Source organism: Barbatula barbatula (assembly GCF_947034865.1).
Source record: "Barbatula barbatula genome assembly, chromosome: 23".
Lineage (NCBI taxonomy): Eukaryota > Metazoa > Chordata > Actinopteri > Cypriniformes > Nemacheilidae > Barbatula > Barbatula barbatula.
Window position 1 is genome coordinate 7,389,501 of NC_136786.1, and position 17,770 is coordinate 7,407,270.

At 44.0% G+C, this 17,770-nt stretch overlaps 1 protein-coding gene across 1 annotated transcript; it reads left to right on the forward strand.

Moving 5' to 3' along the window:
* The first annotated feature begins 7,300 nt into the window (after positions 1-7,300).
* Positions 7,301-17,671, forward strand: LOC306912165 (NXPE family member 3-like). Its single transcript, XM_079488068.1, has 6 exons — positions 7,301-7,639; positions 13,855-14,270; positions 15,667-15,737; positions 15,843-16,046; positions 16,437-16,777; positions 17,009-17,671. The coding sequence occupies exons 1-6, from the start codon at positions 7,313-7,315 to the stop codon at positions 17,204-17,206; spliced, it is 1,557 nt and encodes a 518-aa protein (XP_079344194.1). The 5' UTR covers positions 7,301-7,312; the 3' UTR covers positions 17,207-17,671.
* Positions 17,672-17,770: the final 99 nt, after the last annotated feature.

A 17,770-nucleotide genomic window follows, 5' to 3' on the forward strand; every position in this document is an offset into this window, starting at 1 on the left:
ACTCTTTCCGCATAGGCGAGGCCACCACAGCCGCCCAAAAGGGCCTATCTCAGCCGCAGATCCAAGCCCTAAGCCAGTGGTCATCCGAGGTTTTTAGAAGCTACACCCGGACGGACCTGTCGCTCATCAGGGAAGCCCATCGAACACTCCTTTCTCATATCATCTGACAGTCTCGGCTGTCAGTTCAAACCTCAGCTACTTTGACGCTTGACTCTTGGCCACATCACCTACGCACTTATCAACAGTTACCGGTCGTCCAGCTCTGGAGCGCCTCCTCAGGGGACGGTTCTTACATCTAGCACTCGGCTGTGCCGGGATTCAATGCCGAAGTCTGCACTGCCATACGGTTCGTCCTTAATGCAGCCAGCGCTTCCATCTCACAACGTTGGTCTCATCGTCTCGAAGACAGCCTTGTCGCAGCAACCGGCAGCAGCAGACACAACTCGCCATGAAGCCAATATCGCAGCAGCGACCGCCCCCTCAGGTGCCCAAGCTTCGAACTAGTGTCCTACAGCAGCAGACACAACTCACCATGAAGCTAGTATAGCGGCGCGTCCGCCCCCGCAGGGGCCTGAGCTTCCAACTTGTGCTCTGCAGGAGCAGACACAACTCGCCATGAAGCCAGTATCGCAGCAGCGACCACCCCCGCAGGGGCCCAAGCTTCCAACTAGTGTCCCGCAGCAGCAGACACAATTGCCATGAAGCCAGTATCGCAGCATCCTCTCGTCTTTATAAACTTTCGGGTTGCACCTCCGTAACGCCCATCATGGCATATTTTTGGGGGGTGTATGCGTACTCCGGCGGTTGTCAAACTCTATCTGCATTTGGGGGTGTTTTCTGGGCTCATACCGGTTCCGTGCCTGGCGCACTTGCCCTGACCAGGGTAGAGTGCTCCGTGTTTGGATAGATCTGGTGAGCTCGAAGCCCACTCCCTGCACAACATGCCAAATACGCGTAACCTCATGCCCATGCTTTACCAATCTATCCTTCCAATGAGCTGAATATCTGTAACGGCGAACTCGTGAAATTATGTTTTATTACCAAAGTTCGGGAGGAACTTAGCATATAATCAGCCCGCTGTTTCATCAGCAGCAATCACCTATTAGCCCAAGCATGCAATCCCGTCATAATTGACCCGGCTGGTTTATCATCAGCAATCACCATATCTACCCTGCACAACACGCCAAATACGCATAACCTCGTGCCCATGCTTTACCAATATATCCTTACAATGAGCTGATTATCTGTAATGGCGAACTCGTGAGCACTCATTATAACCCGCGTCACCGTCACCGCGTCGCTGTTCCCTCGTGGCTCTCGTCCCGCCTTCCTCGATACAAACCCCCATCCCCCCTCACAGGCAGGGGGTACCCAAGAGACTATGCTCTACTCCCCACGGAGGCCAGTCTTGGCGGCCGCAGCACCTGGGGGTATGGACATACGAGAGCAATTATTTTTGACTGTTCAGCGAGATATGATTGAATCAGTGTGAATGATAATCTTCAGCAAGAACATGGCCTAATAATAGTTTGATTTGTGTTCTTCCCAGATTTTGCCAGCACCCTGTTGCTCTAATATGTGATGTGGAGTGTGGAAAATCTTTACCAGTTCCTTTTGTGCATGAAGAAGACAGGGATTTCCTGCAATTCTTGTGGTGGTGAAATGGAAATCTGGCAGAACTGCCTCAAGTTTATCAAATGACAGTATATCTGTTTGGAGCATCTTCATCTCCAGGATGTGTGAAGTACCTGGCTGGAAGTAAAAAAAGATCAGTACCCCTTGTGCTTTCGGTTTATAATAAACTATTTTTATGTGGATGATGGTGTCAAACAGGTGTACAAACAGCAGAAGGGGAATTCAACTAGCCCAGGAAGCTAGAGAACTCTTTGCCAGTGGAGGCCTTTGACTCCACAAATGTATGTCCAACAACAAAACTTTCCAAGAGAGTATTCCACAATCAGAACGAGCAAATGACTCAAAGGAACCAAAAAATTCCTTAGTAATGTATTGATGGAACGGACATTGGGGATTCAGTGGAACATAGAACCTGATTGTTCAAAATTTGATAACCATCTCAAAGAAAAGCCAGTAACCCGACGATGGCCCTTCCTTTCATTGAGACCTCAGAGTTGCAACCAGGTGATGCAGAGGTCAGAAGTGCCCTCTTACACAGGCCAGAGAAGAGAAAACTATTGTTGACCACCTTTCTAAGTTTTCTTCTTGGTCTCAAGCAGGGAAGGCAATCGCATGTACCCAAGAACAAATGCGTAGATTCAAAGGGATTGATCTCTCTACCGTTTGGGAATGAGAAAGAGCAGAGTACACTATAATTAATCATCTACAAAATTAAGTGTTTCAAGAGGAATTGAAAGTACTAAGCAAAGGAACTCTGTTGTCATCCCGCAGCCAATTGTACATCTTAATCCATTGTTTGACAGTGATGGTGTACTCAATGTGGGAGGAAGACTCAATAATTCAATTCAATTCAATTCAATTTTATTTATATAGCGCCTTTCACAATTTGCATTGTTCCAAAGCAGCTTTACAGGGGAAAAACGAAAAACCCAAGAAAGGGTAAAACACACTACATGGTGTTTTATATAATAAATCCAATTATTCTAGTAAAATAATATCTAATGTCAGCATCTCCTGGTGGTTTATTTAGCATATTTGCATTAAGTGAATGCTTGGCTGAAAAGATGCGTTTTTAATCTAGATTTAAATTGGGCGAGTGTGTCTGATCCTCGAATAATATCAGGAAGGCTATTTCAGAGTTTAGGTGCTACATATGAGAAAGCTCGACCCCCTTTGGTGGATTTAGTTATTCTAGGTATTATCAAAAGTCCTGCGTTTTGAGATCTTAGAGAGCGTGATGGGTTGTAGTATGATAGAAGCTCTGTTAGGTAGGTAGGGGCTAAACCCTTTAAGGCTTTATAAGTGATTAAAAGAACTTTAAAGTCAATACGATACTTAATGGGTAGCCAGTGAAGGGTTGATAAAATTGGGGTTATGTGATCATATTTTCTGGTCCTGGTTAGAACTCTGGCAGCTGCATTCTGAACTAACTGTAGTTTGTTTATTGATGATGCAGGACAACCACTAAGTAGCGCATTACAGTAGTCAAGTCTTGAGGTCATAAATGCATGAATAAGCTTCTCTGCGTCAGCAACACACAGAATATTTCGTAACTTGGCAACATTTCTTAGGTGGAAAAAGGCTGTTTTTGTGACATTTGAGATGTGATTTCGAAATGACAGGTTGCTGTCTAATATAACGCCTAGATCTTTTACTGTATTTGTTGGAGTAACAGTACATCCTTCAACTTGCAGTTTATAATCAGAAATATTTGGTTTGCGTGTCTTAGGTCCGATAAGTAATATTTCTGTTTTATTAGAATTTAAAAGAAGGAAATTATAGGTCATCCAATGTTTTATATCTTCAATGCACTCTGCCAATTTGGGTAGCTGGGAGGAATCATCTGGTCTTGATGAGATATATAGCTGAGTATCATCTGCATAGCAATGGAAGCTAATTCCATGTTTTTTAATAATGTTTCCAAGGGGAAGCATGTATATGGAGAACAGCACGGGTCCCAGAACCGATCCCTGAGGTAATCCATAATTTACTTGCGTTAAATAGGATGATTCCCCATTTAGATGGACAAATTGATGTCTGTCTGACAAGTAAGATCTAAACCATTGTAGTGCCTGTCCCTCAATACCGGTATAATTGTGTAAGCGATCTAGAAGTATGTTATGGTCTACGGTATCAAACGCAGCACTAAGGTCAAGCAGGACCAGGAGTGAGATGTGACCTTTATCTGATGCTATAAGCAGGTCGTTTGTAATTTTAACGAGCGCAGTTTCAGTGCTATGATGAGATCTAAAGCCTGACTGAAATTTTTCGTGCATGTCGTTATTTTGTAAGAAAGAGCACAACTGAGTGCACACTACTTTTTCTAGAATTTTAGACAGGTATGGGAGATTTGAAATCGGTCTATAGTTTCCTAGTTCATTTGGATCTAAGTTTGGTTTCTTGATTAGAGGCTTAATGACGGCCATCTTAAAGGGACCTGGGACATGGCCTAGATTAATTGACGAGTTAATAATGTTATAGATGGGCTCAATTGCAACAGGTAGTAACTCTTTTAATAATTTAGTTGGTATGGGGTCTAGTAAGCAAGTTGTAGGTTTAGAGGTTGCGATAAGTTGAATTAAATCTTCCTGTTTTATAGGTGAAAAACGCTGGAGCCTTTCTTTTGGAGCGATGGTTGGTGCTAATTCATAGGACAGATTTGGAGGTTGAGTTTTTACAATTTTGTCACGAATGTTTTTGATTTTCTCTGTAAAAAATTTCATGAATTCATTGCTACCAAGGTGCGGCGGAATAACAAGGTCAGGTGGTGTCTGTTTATTTGTTAATTTAGCAACTGTGCTAAATAGAAACCTTGGATTGTTTTTGTTGGTTTCTATGAGGTTACGAAGGTGCTCAGCCTTTGCTGCTTTTAGTGCCTTTTTATAACAATTTGCACTCTCTTTCCATGCCATTTTAAAGACTTCTAATTGCGATTTTATCCATTTGCGCTCTAGTTTGCGTGTTTCTCTTTTAAGGGCGCGAGTGGTGCTATTGTACCAGGGTGCAATATTTTTCTCATTAATCTTTTTTGACTTCATAGGTGCAACAGCTTCTAATGTATTAGAGAAAATAGTGCCCAATTTCCTGGTCATGACGTCGAGCGATTCGTTATTTATTGGTCTGGTTATTAAAGGAGTCAGATCTGGCAAGCTCTTTGCGAAGCTATCTTTAGTAGCAGAGGTGATTGTTCTACCCTGTCGATAACGTGTTAAAGGGCTGATTCCAGACGTGCGCAAAGTACCCGTTATAAGATAGTGTTCGGTGACATCGTCGCTTTGAGGCATAATATCTATATTGGTTAGATCGGCTCCGTGAGATATAATCAGGTCTAGTGTATGATTAAATCGATGAGTTGGTCCTTTAATGTGTTGTATTACCCCAAAAGATTGTAGTAGTTCTGTAAACGCCACAGCTAATGCATCGTTAGCGCTATCTACGTGGATATTGAAATCTCCGACAATTAGTATTTTATCAACGTTAACCAATAGGTCCGATAGGAAGTCCGCAAACTCTTTCAGAAAATCAGTATAGGGACCAGGGGGTCTATACACCGTAGCCAATGTAAAAGAAAGCAATGGTTAATAATATGTCCTGCAGACTATTCAAACATCCTAAAATACACCCCACAGAACATCAAATAACAAGGTTGGTCATAGCTGATTGCCATGAAAAGATTAAGCAAGCAAGATGGTAGAGATTTCACCATCAATGAATTTCGTGCAGGGGGCTACTGGAATCCCAGCATTAATTGTGCCAATGTATCTTATGTCCGTAATTGTGTAACCTCTAGAGAATCTGCAGACCAGTAGAAAAGCAAAAAATGGCTGACCTACCCCCCTGAGTGTCATGAGCTCTCTCTCTGCCTGGTAACACACGCTGATTGAAGTCTGATGACCTCCACCTGTTCCTGCTTTGCTCTGCCTCACCCTCGTTTACCTACCAGCTGCACTGCATTCACCACTCATCATGCCCTGTATTTAAAGCCTTGCTTTTCAGTCCACACTTGTCAGATCGTCTGCAACCAGCACCCGTTACCTGCCTGTTTTGGAAAACGCCTCTGACTATTTGCCTGTGATCCCGGACCCGCTCGACTACTTCTATGTTCTCCAGCCCCGGTAATCTTGACCTGCCTTCCGTCCCTTTTCTACGTATACCGCCTAGTCCTTGACTGTACTGCTGCTTCGTTTCAATTGCTGTTGTGTGTGTGTTTCCCCCAGGATCATCCAGCTCCTGCCATCGCTGTTTGGCTACTGGGGGAACACACACACGCAGACTCTTGGAACTCCTGTACCCCCCCGGAACCCCGGAAATCCCCTTAACCCCCAACCCTTAAATAAACTTTTGAACGTGACGCTTTTGTGGTCCTCGTCCTGTTTGGTGTCTGACACTGAGGGAGTGAATTCCTCCCCGCTATTTACTTATTGTGGCATGGACTGTTTTGGTCCATTTCTTGTTAAGCAAGTATGAAAGGTGCATCAAAGATATGGACTGATCTTAACTTACTTCTCTTCTTGTGCTATTCACAATTGAAATGCTTGATACCCTTTCCATAGATTCCTTTATTAATGGCTTGCAATGTTTCATCGCATTCGTGGAGCAGGTCGACAGATCAAATCAGATCAAGGGAGTAACTTTGATGGTGCTAAGAATGAGTTTGTTGAAGCCCTCAAAAAACTGGATGTCAACAGAATTAATTAAATTATCTTGAACCTCTAACGCCAAATCATCTTCTGACTATGAAGTCCTCAATTGCTTTACCTCCTCCAGGCAGGTTTGCTATGGAAGACATCTATGCATGGAAAATATGGCTTCATGTCCAATATCTTGCTGAACAATTCTGGGGCCGCTGGCGTAAAGAATATCTCTTGTTCATATAGTCAGATGGTCTGGTAACAAGAGTAAAGGTTCTTCTTGGTACAATAAAATTAGCTAAGAAGGGAGAATGTTTTGTTAAGACATTGAATGGAAAATTCTATTCCAAAAATTGGTTTTGCTGTTGGAGACTGGTTAAACGGTCTCTTTTCTTTTCTGTCTCTAAATGTAATTTTTTTTGTTTAAGGATGCTATTGGGAAATCATTTGTGTCTGGATTTGTGGGAGTGTAAATGCCCAATGTTGTGTAGTTCATGATGTATTTTGTTGATTTTTTTGTGTATGATTTTGGTATTTGAGTTTGACGACTTTTATTTAGATAAACACGACATTTATAAACACGACATTTGTTGCCTCTAATTGGAACAGAATTACTGATTATTAGCTATTTTTCCACGTTGCGCACATGTCCAGATCAAACAAAGAAACAATAACATCAAACTCAACTCGGGTTAGTCCATAACAAAGTCTTTTACAATGAAAATATACTTACAGGCTGCGAATCTGAAGCGCCAGACATTCCTTGCGGAGTTTAAACTGTTGGAATTGCCTCACTTTTTAACAAGAGCTTCCGTCTTGATCTCTCCCAGATTCGTGAAGCAATCGTTGTTGAAATGCTCTGCACAAACCTAAACATTTAGATTGTACTTCTCTGGAACAGTGTTGAAAATAAAATGTAACCATTTGTTTTTTGTTGTATCGTCTTTTGGCAAGGCAAACAAAGAGGATATCTTTTTAAAACGAAACATAATTCCACTCTTGTGTTTTTGTCCGGCTGCCTTTTATAGGTTTTTTGGAAATTGCTAATGGTGAGAAGATTTTATCCCCCCAGTCCTAAAGCTGCTTGCCCAAATGCATCATCCAGAATTTCAGCTTTTGACATGGGAATCAGTCAGGAGGAGTGGGATAGACTACAGAATGCTCTTGACTGGTCTAGTCCAAATCATAAAATCACTCAACTGAATCTCAGCACAAGTCCAGTCTACACAACATTCTCTATTTTGAGACCCAATGACACTTACAAATTGGGAGATAAGATCTGTGTAATCATCACAGCCAGAGATCACATCAACAACTTGAAAATATATGGAGGGGATTTTTTCCAAGTAAAGCTATTCAATTTTAACTTAAAGGTATGTTTCTTCAGTCATTTTAAATATACTTAAATTGTTAAACGGGAGCTTATCTTATGTTGTGTCATGATTTCATACACCATAATGGAGTTTTTACTGTAATGTATACTATAAAATACTGTGAAACATGAGACAGTATAATCCTTTATATGGATTATAGGGGTTATTGGAAAATATATGTAATAAATACTAATGTAATTCTTCACTACTGTAAATCTATTTTCAGCTAGGTTGCAAAAGGCTGAAAAAATTCAGTATGTTTCTGGAACTTTCCATGGGAAGTTAAGTAGGGGAGTTTTCAACTTGGAATATTCCACATGTGTTGGCCACATGTGTATTAGTTAATTTGAAGTCAAAATTTGACAGCAGGGAAGCTGTCTCCAAACAGAGACCGGTGAACTGGATCGTGGACGCCAAGTCAGACTTTAGATGCTCCTCTACCCTGGCTCTACACAGTACCTGTGGGGGGAGGCTCACTGGGGGAGATGTACTCCAGCTTGTCCCGCAGCCAGCTGTGCACAAAGGCATTCGTGCCAGTCTCGGTCAGGGAGTACCCAAACGCCTTCCTGGCAGAGGGTTGATGTCCTCCGTTGAAACCCACCTAAGGAGGGGGCACTGGCCAGGGCGGAGTACAGAGGGGTGGGGCTGCTGGGATGCAGACACCAACGGGGCCGGGTCACGGCAGAGAGGCTGAGAGGCTGATTGCCTCCGTCCTCTATTCCTTCGAAAGACTCGGAAGTCTTCGCCGGTGTCAGCAAGCAGCCCACGCTGTGTGATGGGTGCCTCACGAAAGCGGACTCTCACAACGCCTCCCTTCTTCGCAGGATTCAGTCAAAGGTATCTCTCTTGGACCACAAGAGTGGACATCGTTAGACCCTGTGTGTGCGCTGCCACTTTGGTTGCCCGGAGAGTGAGGTCTGTGACGGTGCACAGGCCCTGCATAACCACTGGGTCCTGATTTCCCTCATCTAACCACTCCGACACCTTAGCCTGGTGGATCTGCAGGATGGCCATGGCGTGAAGGGTGGAGGCAGCAGACCCGCCGCACTGTAAGCCATCAACATCAGTGATTTGGAAGGGAGCCAGCTTTGGAAGGGAGCCTTGGTCTGTGCTTCCAGGTGGCACGTCGGTGGACACAAGTGCACTTGTGCCACAAGATCATGCTCTACCTGGGGTACCGACATAACCCTTAGCTGCTCTAGAGTCGAGTGAAGTCACGGCGACCGAGCCTGTCTGCCGCGAACGCGCCGAAGGGGCATTTCTGGTTTTCGTGAGCTCGTCATGCACCGCCAGAAAACTGGCACCGGGACGCAAAGCAGTTCCCCGGTGTTTCTTGTCTAGGTACAGGGAATCCGGCCGTGAACCCGATGCTCATGCGGGTCCAGGCAAGCACGGCTGACATCTCCACGTCGGCCATAGCCGGGAGTTGCAGGGAGTCCTCAGCGTCTGATGTCAGGAAATCGCCACCCAGTGTTGTAACCGAAATCTCTTCCTCTGCACGCCGTGGTGTGGATCCGCTACAGGAATGTCTGGCGACGCCCATAGGAGACGGGTTCGGTGAGCGTTACGGGGCTTGGGCGGTCAGCGGCTTTCTCACACTGGCTAGTTGATGAGTGGGTGTGCTTTTTTCCTCACTGGATGACGCATGGGCGTGCTTTTCCTTGAGAATTGTCCAATAAGGGGCTAAGAACCCATGTTACGAAATAAGTTGACCATGTTAAGCTTGAGAAGCCAGCACGTTTAACAGCTTTAAGAATTCAGAATGAATGAAATAGCATGTTAGCTCCGGATTAATTTTTAAACCTGTAACAAATCACACTTAACACATTTGACCACGGAGACTTGGTGCTGAAATGATCGTAGCACTTCTGTTTCATCTCTGAATCTGCAATGCGAGCATTTGCAGGAAAAAGCTTTCACATATGTGGTTTTAATGCTCAAAGATGAGAATTAAGTGATACAGTTAACAACTACAGGGGGCGTTAAAATAATTTTGTCACGAATGAGAAACACAAGGATTCAATTGCAGGGGGGTAACGATAGCTTTATTAGTTAGCACCAAAGATTGAGTCCGTGTGAGTTCAACAGAAACAAGAGTGATCGACGAGCAGAACGTCCAGGCTGACTGAGAGGCCAACTGGGGGAACCTCAGTGTACGGCAGCGCCAGCCGAGATGGGAGAGTGCACGTCCGCTCAGTCACAGGAGAATACAGTGGGTATCGGTGCCAGCATCGGATGAGTCTGTGAGCACCGAGAAGGCAGCCGGATTATCTGTGATCCCTGCAGAGTTTGAGCCGGGCTCGATCCCCAGTGTAGCAGTAGGTGGAGAGTCACTTGTACGCGGGGTCGGGCTCTATCCTCAGTGTAGTAGTAGGTGGAGAGCAGGGGCGTTTCCTCGGAGGAGGCAAGGGAGACAGTGCCTCCCTCCCCCTCGAAAATAATCGAATGAGAATATTATTAACAGTTCAGAAATACAATAGGACAGCAGATATAACGTATTAAGCTAAATATGAAATAAATCAGCGTGTACAACAGTGTGAAACAGCGACCCCGCTCGAAATAATTCCAAAGGGAGGCAGCGTTTCGCTTGCCTCCTCTCAGCTCATTGACTTTACATATACCCCGCTAAAGCGTGCTGTGAGTTTGAGTGGGGGTAATTGAAAAGAATGGAGAAAAGTCACGTGAGAGGAGGCAATGCCTCCAACGGGCTATGATTGGATTAACTCATCAGAGAGATCCCGCCTTCCTGCTCGTCTTCGTCTTACATTTTAAACTGCGGGCGCTAAATTAGCTTGAACGTTAATTAAATTGTTTTATTAGTTGTATTAATCAGAGTTTAGGATTCGTGTCGGAGATGGCGGAGGCAGAGTTATCGATTGTTGACAGAATATTACGTGGTTCAGATTTGTTCAAAAACTTTTGCTTGTGATCAGGCTTGCTCAGGATAGCAGCAAGGCTAAAGTAAGTCACATCTATTGATTTGAGTATTTCTGGGACTGCTAATAGTTAAATGGATGGTATTGGTAATGATGTTATTCTTATATAGGAAATCCCAAATGTTCCAGAAAAAGATGAAGGTGGTGTTGATGTACCTTTTCCCAAAGCAGGGAAAATAAAAAACTTCAAAAATCAGAAGTACATACTGTAATGAACTTGTAGTAATTAAAAGGAATTTTTCACACATAAACACTGAAATGACACAGTGCAGAGATGAACAAAAATTACATGGGTAGAAATCTGCCTCCTCATTTTTTAAGTCCACCGCACACCACTGGTGGAGAGTCACTAGCACACGGTGTTATGAAGTATAGACAGAACCCAAGCGCAGGCAGCGGTTTGCTAAATAACAAAACCTTTATTAAAACAAAGACCCTCGATGGGGAAAACATGAACACAAACAAGACTGAAAACTAAAACTTCCCACAAGGGGGACAAAACAAACAAGGTCTTAAGAATAAGAAACTATAAGTCCACAAACTTGAGTCCAGGGAACAGGAACACGGGTAATCCAGACAGACTGGGAAGGGTAAATGTGCAAAGTGTGCAAAATGAACCGACAAGGGACAGAGGGAAACTGGGGCTTGATAAAGGGAAACACTAACAAGGACTGATGACACTGGGAGAGTGGCCGCAGGTGACATGGATGAAACACTAAGGGAAAGCTAACAGGAGGATTGCACGAGGCAGGTGAGGGGACTGAAACACTAAGGGAAAGATGGACCAGGGCTGGAGACAAGACTAACACTAATGGACCGCTAACCGGGGAAACAAGGGGGCGGGACTAAAGGACGTGACACCGGAGAGAGAGCATGGCTTCTCAAACCAAAACAATGCTCGTTCTCCACACAAAACACATGGGACTGACATGATCCTGCCACAAGACTCGAAAACCAAGACAAGGAGAGGCAGGATCATGACAGAGCCCCCGTCTTAAAGAACTCCTCCAGGAGTTCTTCAAGACCACACTAAACATGACAAGACTGACAGACAGGAGGACAGACATCATAAACACAGAACAGAACACACTAGGGGCAGGGCTGACATGACTAAAAAGGGATTGGGGTTGGACAATAAAATAAACATCAATGGGAAGGGAGGAGGTGAAATGGGTGGGACAAACTTGGGAACATAATAACTGGATGGGGACTTAGGAGGAACAGGACCCTGCTTCCTAGAGCTGGGCGGAGGGGTGGGGTAGGAAGGCCTGGGCATGGTAGGGATACCTCTCTTGGAGTGGGAGGAACTAGAAGGGGTAGGGCATGACAGGAAGGCCGGCTGGACAGGACTGGGTGCAGGACTTGGGACCACCGGACTTGGGACCACCGGACTTGACGGGACCACCAGACTTGACGGGACCACCGGACTTGACGCCTGGGCAGGGCTGGATACCGGCTGCTGGGCAGGACAGGATGGTGCCATTCTCCTCTGCTTCTTCCTCTTTGACCGGCTCACAGGACGTGTGGCCGGCTGCAGAGTAGCGGTTGGGGACCCCACTATCTCCGTGCTGGAAGAGTCGGACGGGGAGTCCCACGACTCCCGCCGTCCACGCCTACCACAGAGGCTAGCTGGTGGTGGAGCAGAGTGTGTGGTGACGCCCAAAACCCCAATCCTCAGGGAACGACTATCTGGGATCGGAGGAAGGAGAGAGCGCGAAGCCGAGGGGCAGCTGGAGACAAGACTGCTGACCAGTTGCTGAAAGGACCCCCGGATCAGCCTCTCCCGTTCCTCCAACGGTGGAGGCTTAACGAGGCCCGCCAGGAAGTAGGCATTCATGAGCGTCTCTGGCAGAAAACCCCGTCTTGCCACAGACGCTCGAGCATACTCACCCACGGTCCTATCTCCCTGAGGAGGGAAAGGACCATCGCCACGCTGGATTAAGTCAGCGGTCGACTGCCACCAATGCTGGTGGTCCTGGCTGGCCGAAGAGGCAGAGGACTGCTCACAGACGCTGGCTGCCTGCTGGGTTCTCTGTGTTCGGTTCATTCTGTTATGAAGTATAGACAGAACCCAAGCGCAGGCAGCGGTTTGCTAAATAACAAAACCTTTATTAAAACAAAGACCCTCGATGGGGAAAACATGAACACAAACAAGACTGAAAACTAAAACTTCCCAAGGGGGACAAAACAAACAAGGTCTTAAGAATAAGAAGCTATAAGTCCACAAACTTGAGTCCAGGGAACAGGAACACGGGTAATCCAGACAGACTGGGAAGGGTAAGTGTGCAAAATGAACCGACAAGGGACAGAGGGAAACTGGGGCTTGATAAAGGGAAACACTAACAAGGACTGATGACACTGGGAGAGTGGCCGCAGGTGACATGGATGAAACACTAAGGGAAAGCTAACAGGAGGATTGCACGAGGCAGGTGAGGGGACTGAAACACTAAGGGAAAGATGGACCAGGGCTGGAGACAAGACTAACACTAATGGACCTCTAACCGAGGAAACAAGGGGGCGGGACTAAAGGACGTGTCACCGGAGAGAGAGCATGGCTTCTCAAACCAAAACAATGCTCTTTCTCCTCACAAAACACATGGGACTGACATGATCCTGCCACAAGACTCGAAAACCAAGACAAGAAGAGGCAGGATCATGACACACGGAGTCAGCGATCCCCTCAGTGATGGTGAATGCTGCTGTGGGTGACACTGAGAAGGCGAGGATAATTCACACAGATGTGGGGTGATAGAACTAACTGAGAGAACGTAAATAAGAGGTTGAGGTTCCTAATATCTTATTGCATACAATAAAAATCTATTATTTGACCCACACAGTATTGTTGGCTATTGATACAAATATACTTGTGCTACTTATGACTGGTTTTGTGGTCCAGGGTCACATATGTTTTTTTTCAGTGTGAGAAAGACTTATTAGTGTTTAACATTTATTTATCTTGGAAGTTTGTTATATTTTTTAGGTTTGTGGTTACCATTTTACAGAGTGGTGCTTTAGGCTATGGTAGGCTCAAAATAGGTTGTAGAGAGAGGATCGTAATGTTTATTGTGAGACTTAACACTTCAGGACAATAGATCTCTAGGAACAATGAAATAAGAAAGCAGTACTTATACTGTAAATGAATCACAGTGTATATTGTGTTTACATGTTACTTACATTATGTGTATTTATGTAAAGAATATTTATATAATTTTATATTCTGTCAATGAGTAAATGAAAATATAATGAATAACATTGTTGACTCTATTTGTGTTCTTGAAGGCAAGTGTTTATGGAGAAGTGATTGATCATCATAATGGGACATACACCGTTGATCTTCTGTTACCCTGGGAAGGACAAGCTCAAGTGTCGGTACGTCTGATGTATCCTAGTGAACTTGTGCAGAGACTTAAAAAGTACTGGGAGACTTCATTCCCACGCAGCCACTATATCGGTTACTTTGAAGGACCAGGTCCCAATGGAGTCAAGATAAGTGAAAAAGTTGAATGTAATCTTAAATGGGGCTCTCGTGGAAGTTGGAGTAAAAAAAACTGCTGCTGTGAGTATAAGGATGTGAAAACAGAGACTGTGTGGCAGTGTGACAGACCAAAACAACTTTCCTGTGACCACTGGGTACATCATGAAAATGGAGCAATTGAAGTTCAGCTAACTCCTTTTGAGAGGCAACTTTGTTCAAGGTAAATGAAAGCTCATCTAACTCTGAAACACATCTATCCCATATGCCCACAAATGTCAAACAATATTTCATTTTTGTGCATTGTTTGAGCACAGTTTAGGTACAGGCTATCTTTGGCAAACTTTCATGTGGGTTGTAGGCTGCCCATACCAATTGCAAACAAGACATTTTTTCTGGCATTCTGGTTGTAATTATAGAGCTTAAGTGCGATGAAAAAAGTTCAAAGTAAGGAAGGAAGGAGGCGAACGTGACCACCGACTTTTAATAAAAAAACTGAGGAAGATGGAGAAAATTATTCGCCGCCTTACGGACATCTCCTCCCAACAACATCTATTCACGGAACAGCTCACTCGCCGGCAAAAGAGCCTGGAACACCAGTTCCAGACCATGCAAGCCAAAGCAGCCCGAGTTACGCTCCCCGATGCCCGCGCCACGGCACATCATTACCTCACCAAGTTGACGTAGTTGGACGATATCGACGTGTACCTCCAAACCTTTGAGGTAATCATCAACAGAGAAGCCTGGGACAAAATCGATTGGGCACGGCTGCTGGCCCCCTTTTTGACCGGCGAGGCACAGAGGGCATACTTTGCTCTTCAAGCCCTACACCATGAAGTCCACGAGAGGCTGAAGGCCGAAATCCCCGCCCGGGTGGGGTTATCTCCGGTAGCAGTGGGGCAGCACTTTAATCAGTGGGTCTGCAATGAGCAAGTCCCCGTTCAAACACAGACCACCCAGCTATCGAGGCTTGCCCATCTATGGCTCCTGACGGAGGACGACCGCCTGCTACGGGCCTTGCCTCGCCGGTACAGAAATCCAGTGGCCATGAGAAACCCCACCTCCCTCCGAGAGCTTGTGGAGTCCGTTGAGCCGGCGGATGCAGCCTTGGCGACCGCAGGAGGGTATCTCTCGGCCAGTCAGCAGACCCCCGGTGGCCTTGCCTCAGGATGAGCCGATGCCCACGGAGCCGCCGTCTCCGAAACCGCGTGCGCGGCTGGCGGGCTGCATCGTCCACCGGAAACTTCCTTCTGGCGCCCCAGAGCGAGTTGTGTGGCTAGATAGCAAGGCAGTGGTAGCAACTCTCAATTCTGCCTGTGGCAGTCTCCAACGCCCATCCACGAGAGGACACAGCACATGCGCATAGTCTTATACTGTATTAATGATCAAATATCAGAGATTAAATCATTTATTTTAATTCTTTCGAATGTATGTTCAAATGTAGACACCCACTTAAATCTGCTACATTGTAAAATCATATACAGTATATTTATATTACATTATATTTTATAATATTATATATACAGCTTTCCTGTAGCTTGGTGCAACAAAAAATGGTTAACTGATAAATCAATTTGGGTCAAATTGACAAGGAACATACATTTTCGTTTTCTCTACAGCAAATTAACAAATGTTGGTATTGCTGGAGACACACACATAATAAGAGTCCTTCTCAACCCTGCAGGCATTGGTATGTTCAGAGTGGACAAATATCATATGTAAATCGAGTACCGTATAATAATTTGCATATTTATCGCAAACCCTGTACGAAAATATGCTTTCTTCTTTACTAAAGCTACAACTGAGAGATGCAGAGCTGGTCTGTCCACACCAGTTCCTGCAGGATTCTATTTTCAAGATGTCTGGAAATCTTTTTTATGTAACACTAGAAGGTTTAATCCTCCACAAATGGCAGATTGTCTAAAAAACAAGATTCTGTACATGTTGGGAGACTCTACCACAAGACAGTGGTTTGAGTTTTTTGAAAGCAGTGTGCCAGGTAAGTCATTTTATAACTCATATTAAAAATACTTTGTGATATTGAATACAGTATGTGATTAAAGGTAGTTAAAGGTGTCAGTTGATAACTGGGTGGTCCAAGAACTATACAGTTGGATAAACAAGGCACTTTAATGTATAATGTATAAATACTGCAACGAAGATATAAATAAATTCTAAAGGTGTCTTTTGAACATTCTACAATAGAACAATAACAATAAACACTGGGAATTATTTCAGAACATTTTTCCCCAATGTTGAGCCATAAAACAAACCTCAGCCTAGCACTCTAGTACTCTAATGGGAATTAGTTGACATGTAGGTGCAAAAGAGACCCTCACAATAAAATATATCTTTACATATTTAAATGACCCTTAATTGTATTATTTAGGTCTGAAAAGACTGGATATTCACACTAGTTTCAACACTGGACCCCTAATGGCTGTGGACTTGACAAATAATATCATAATTCACTGGAGGACACATGGATTTCCTTTGCGATTTCATAAAATGCCAGCCGCTGACCTGCATTATATCAGCAATGAAATTGATTATATAACCGGTGGCCGTCATACAGTTGTTGTGTTCACAATAGCTGCCCACATGGCTTTTCATCCACTGACGTTTTATGTGCATAAAGTGGCCAAAATTCGTCAAGCAGTGATTCGACTACTGAAGCGTGCACCAGAGACTACTGTCATCATCAAGTCTGGAAACACTGGAATCTCAGTGGTACAGTATTCAACGACTTTAAACTTTTGCTCTACCTTCTAATTTAGATCTGGGACAAGAAACTGCGAGCCCTTACTCCACCCCTGAACCTAACATCACTGGCACGAAAGCAAATCATATTAAAACATACAAATTCATACAACTTAGCCACCTCATTAAGTAGATCCAGTATTATGTGTTAAGTTAGGACTTTATGTAGGTTTTGTGACAGATTTTTGTCTTCTCTTACAGAATGATTATGGACACGAATGGTACCGGATGCAGATAAACATAGCGTTGAGCGAGATGTTCAGTGAGATTGATGGAGTTATCTACATGGACGTCTGGCAGATGACTTCGTGTCATTACACACATGAGGCCATTCATCCCGCCGCTGTTATCGTCAGCAATGAGATTGATATGTTGTTGTCTTATGTCTGCCCATCCTGACATTTGATTTACATTTATTTATGCTGGTATACATCGGTATACTTGACCATGAATATTGATGCCTTTAAACACATGCAATCCTTTTTGAGACTTATATTTTTGTCTGGTTTACAATTTCTACATTATGTTCACCTGTAGATTCTCTGGGATTTATTTTGTTTTCTATACAACTCCATGTGACACATTGACTCATGCTGTTTGTCATGAAAATTCAGTGAAAAACAGCTACTCTAAGTAATCCTAATGTTAAAAAGTAACAACATTTTAAAGTTATTTAAATATAGAACATCAAGCATTGTCATTTCTTTTTTGTTTTATTATTTAAAAAATTCCCAAATTGCTGATTATTTGCACTTTTTGCTGTGAATTGGAACGGGGAAAAAATATGCAATGTGTGTAGATGAACCACTGGTATGATTGTATTCATGTTTTAACAATTGTTAAGAAAAAATAAACGTAATTTTGAAAAAACACGCATCTTTGTGAATAAGTTCCTCATTAGGCATACTCTTATACAATTACATCACTATACACTGGTAAATACTTTCTATTAACTGTTAGTTA

What these genes read in the sequence shown, in the direction of transcription:
- LOC306912165 (XM_079488068.1), top strand. Translation starts at nt 7,313, where the DNA reads ATGGTGAGAAGATTTTATCCCCCCAGTCCTAAAGCTGCTTGCCCAAAT. An exon ending in TCTCAACCCTGCAGGCATTG is followed by an intron (nt 15,738 to 15,842) that starts GTATGTTCAGAG and finishes TCTTTACTAAAG; the next exon opens with CTACAACTGAGAGATGCAGA. An exon ending in GAAACACTGGAATCTCAGTG is followed by an intron (nt 16,778 to 17,008) that starts GTACAGTATTCA and finishes CTTCTCTTACAG; the next exon opens with AATGATTATGGACACGAATG.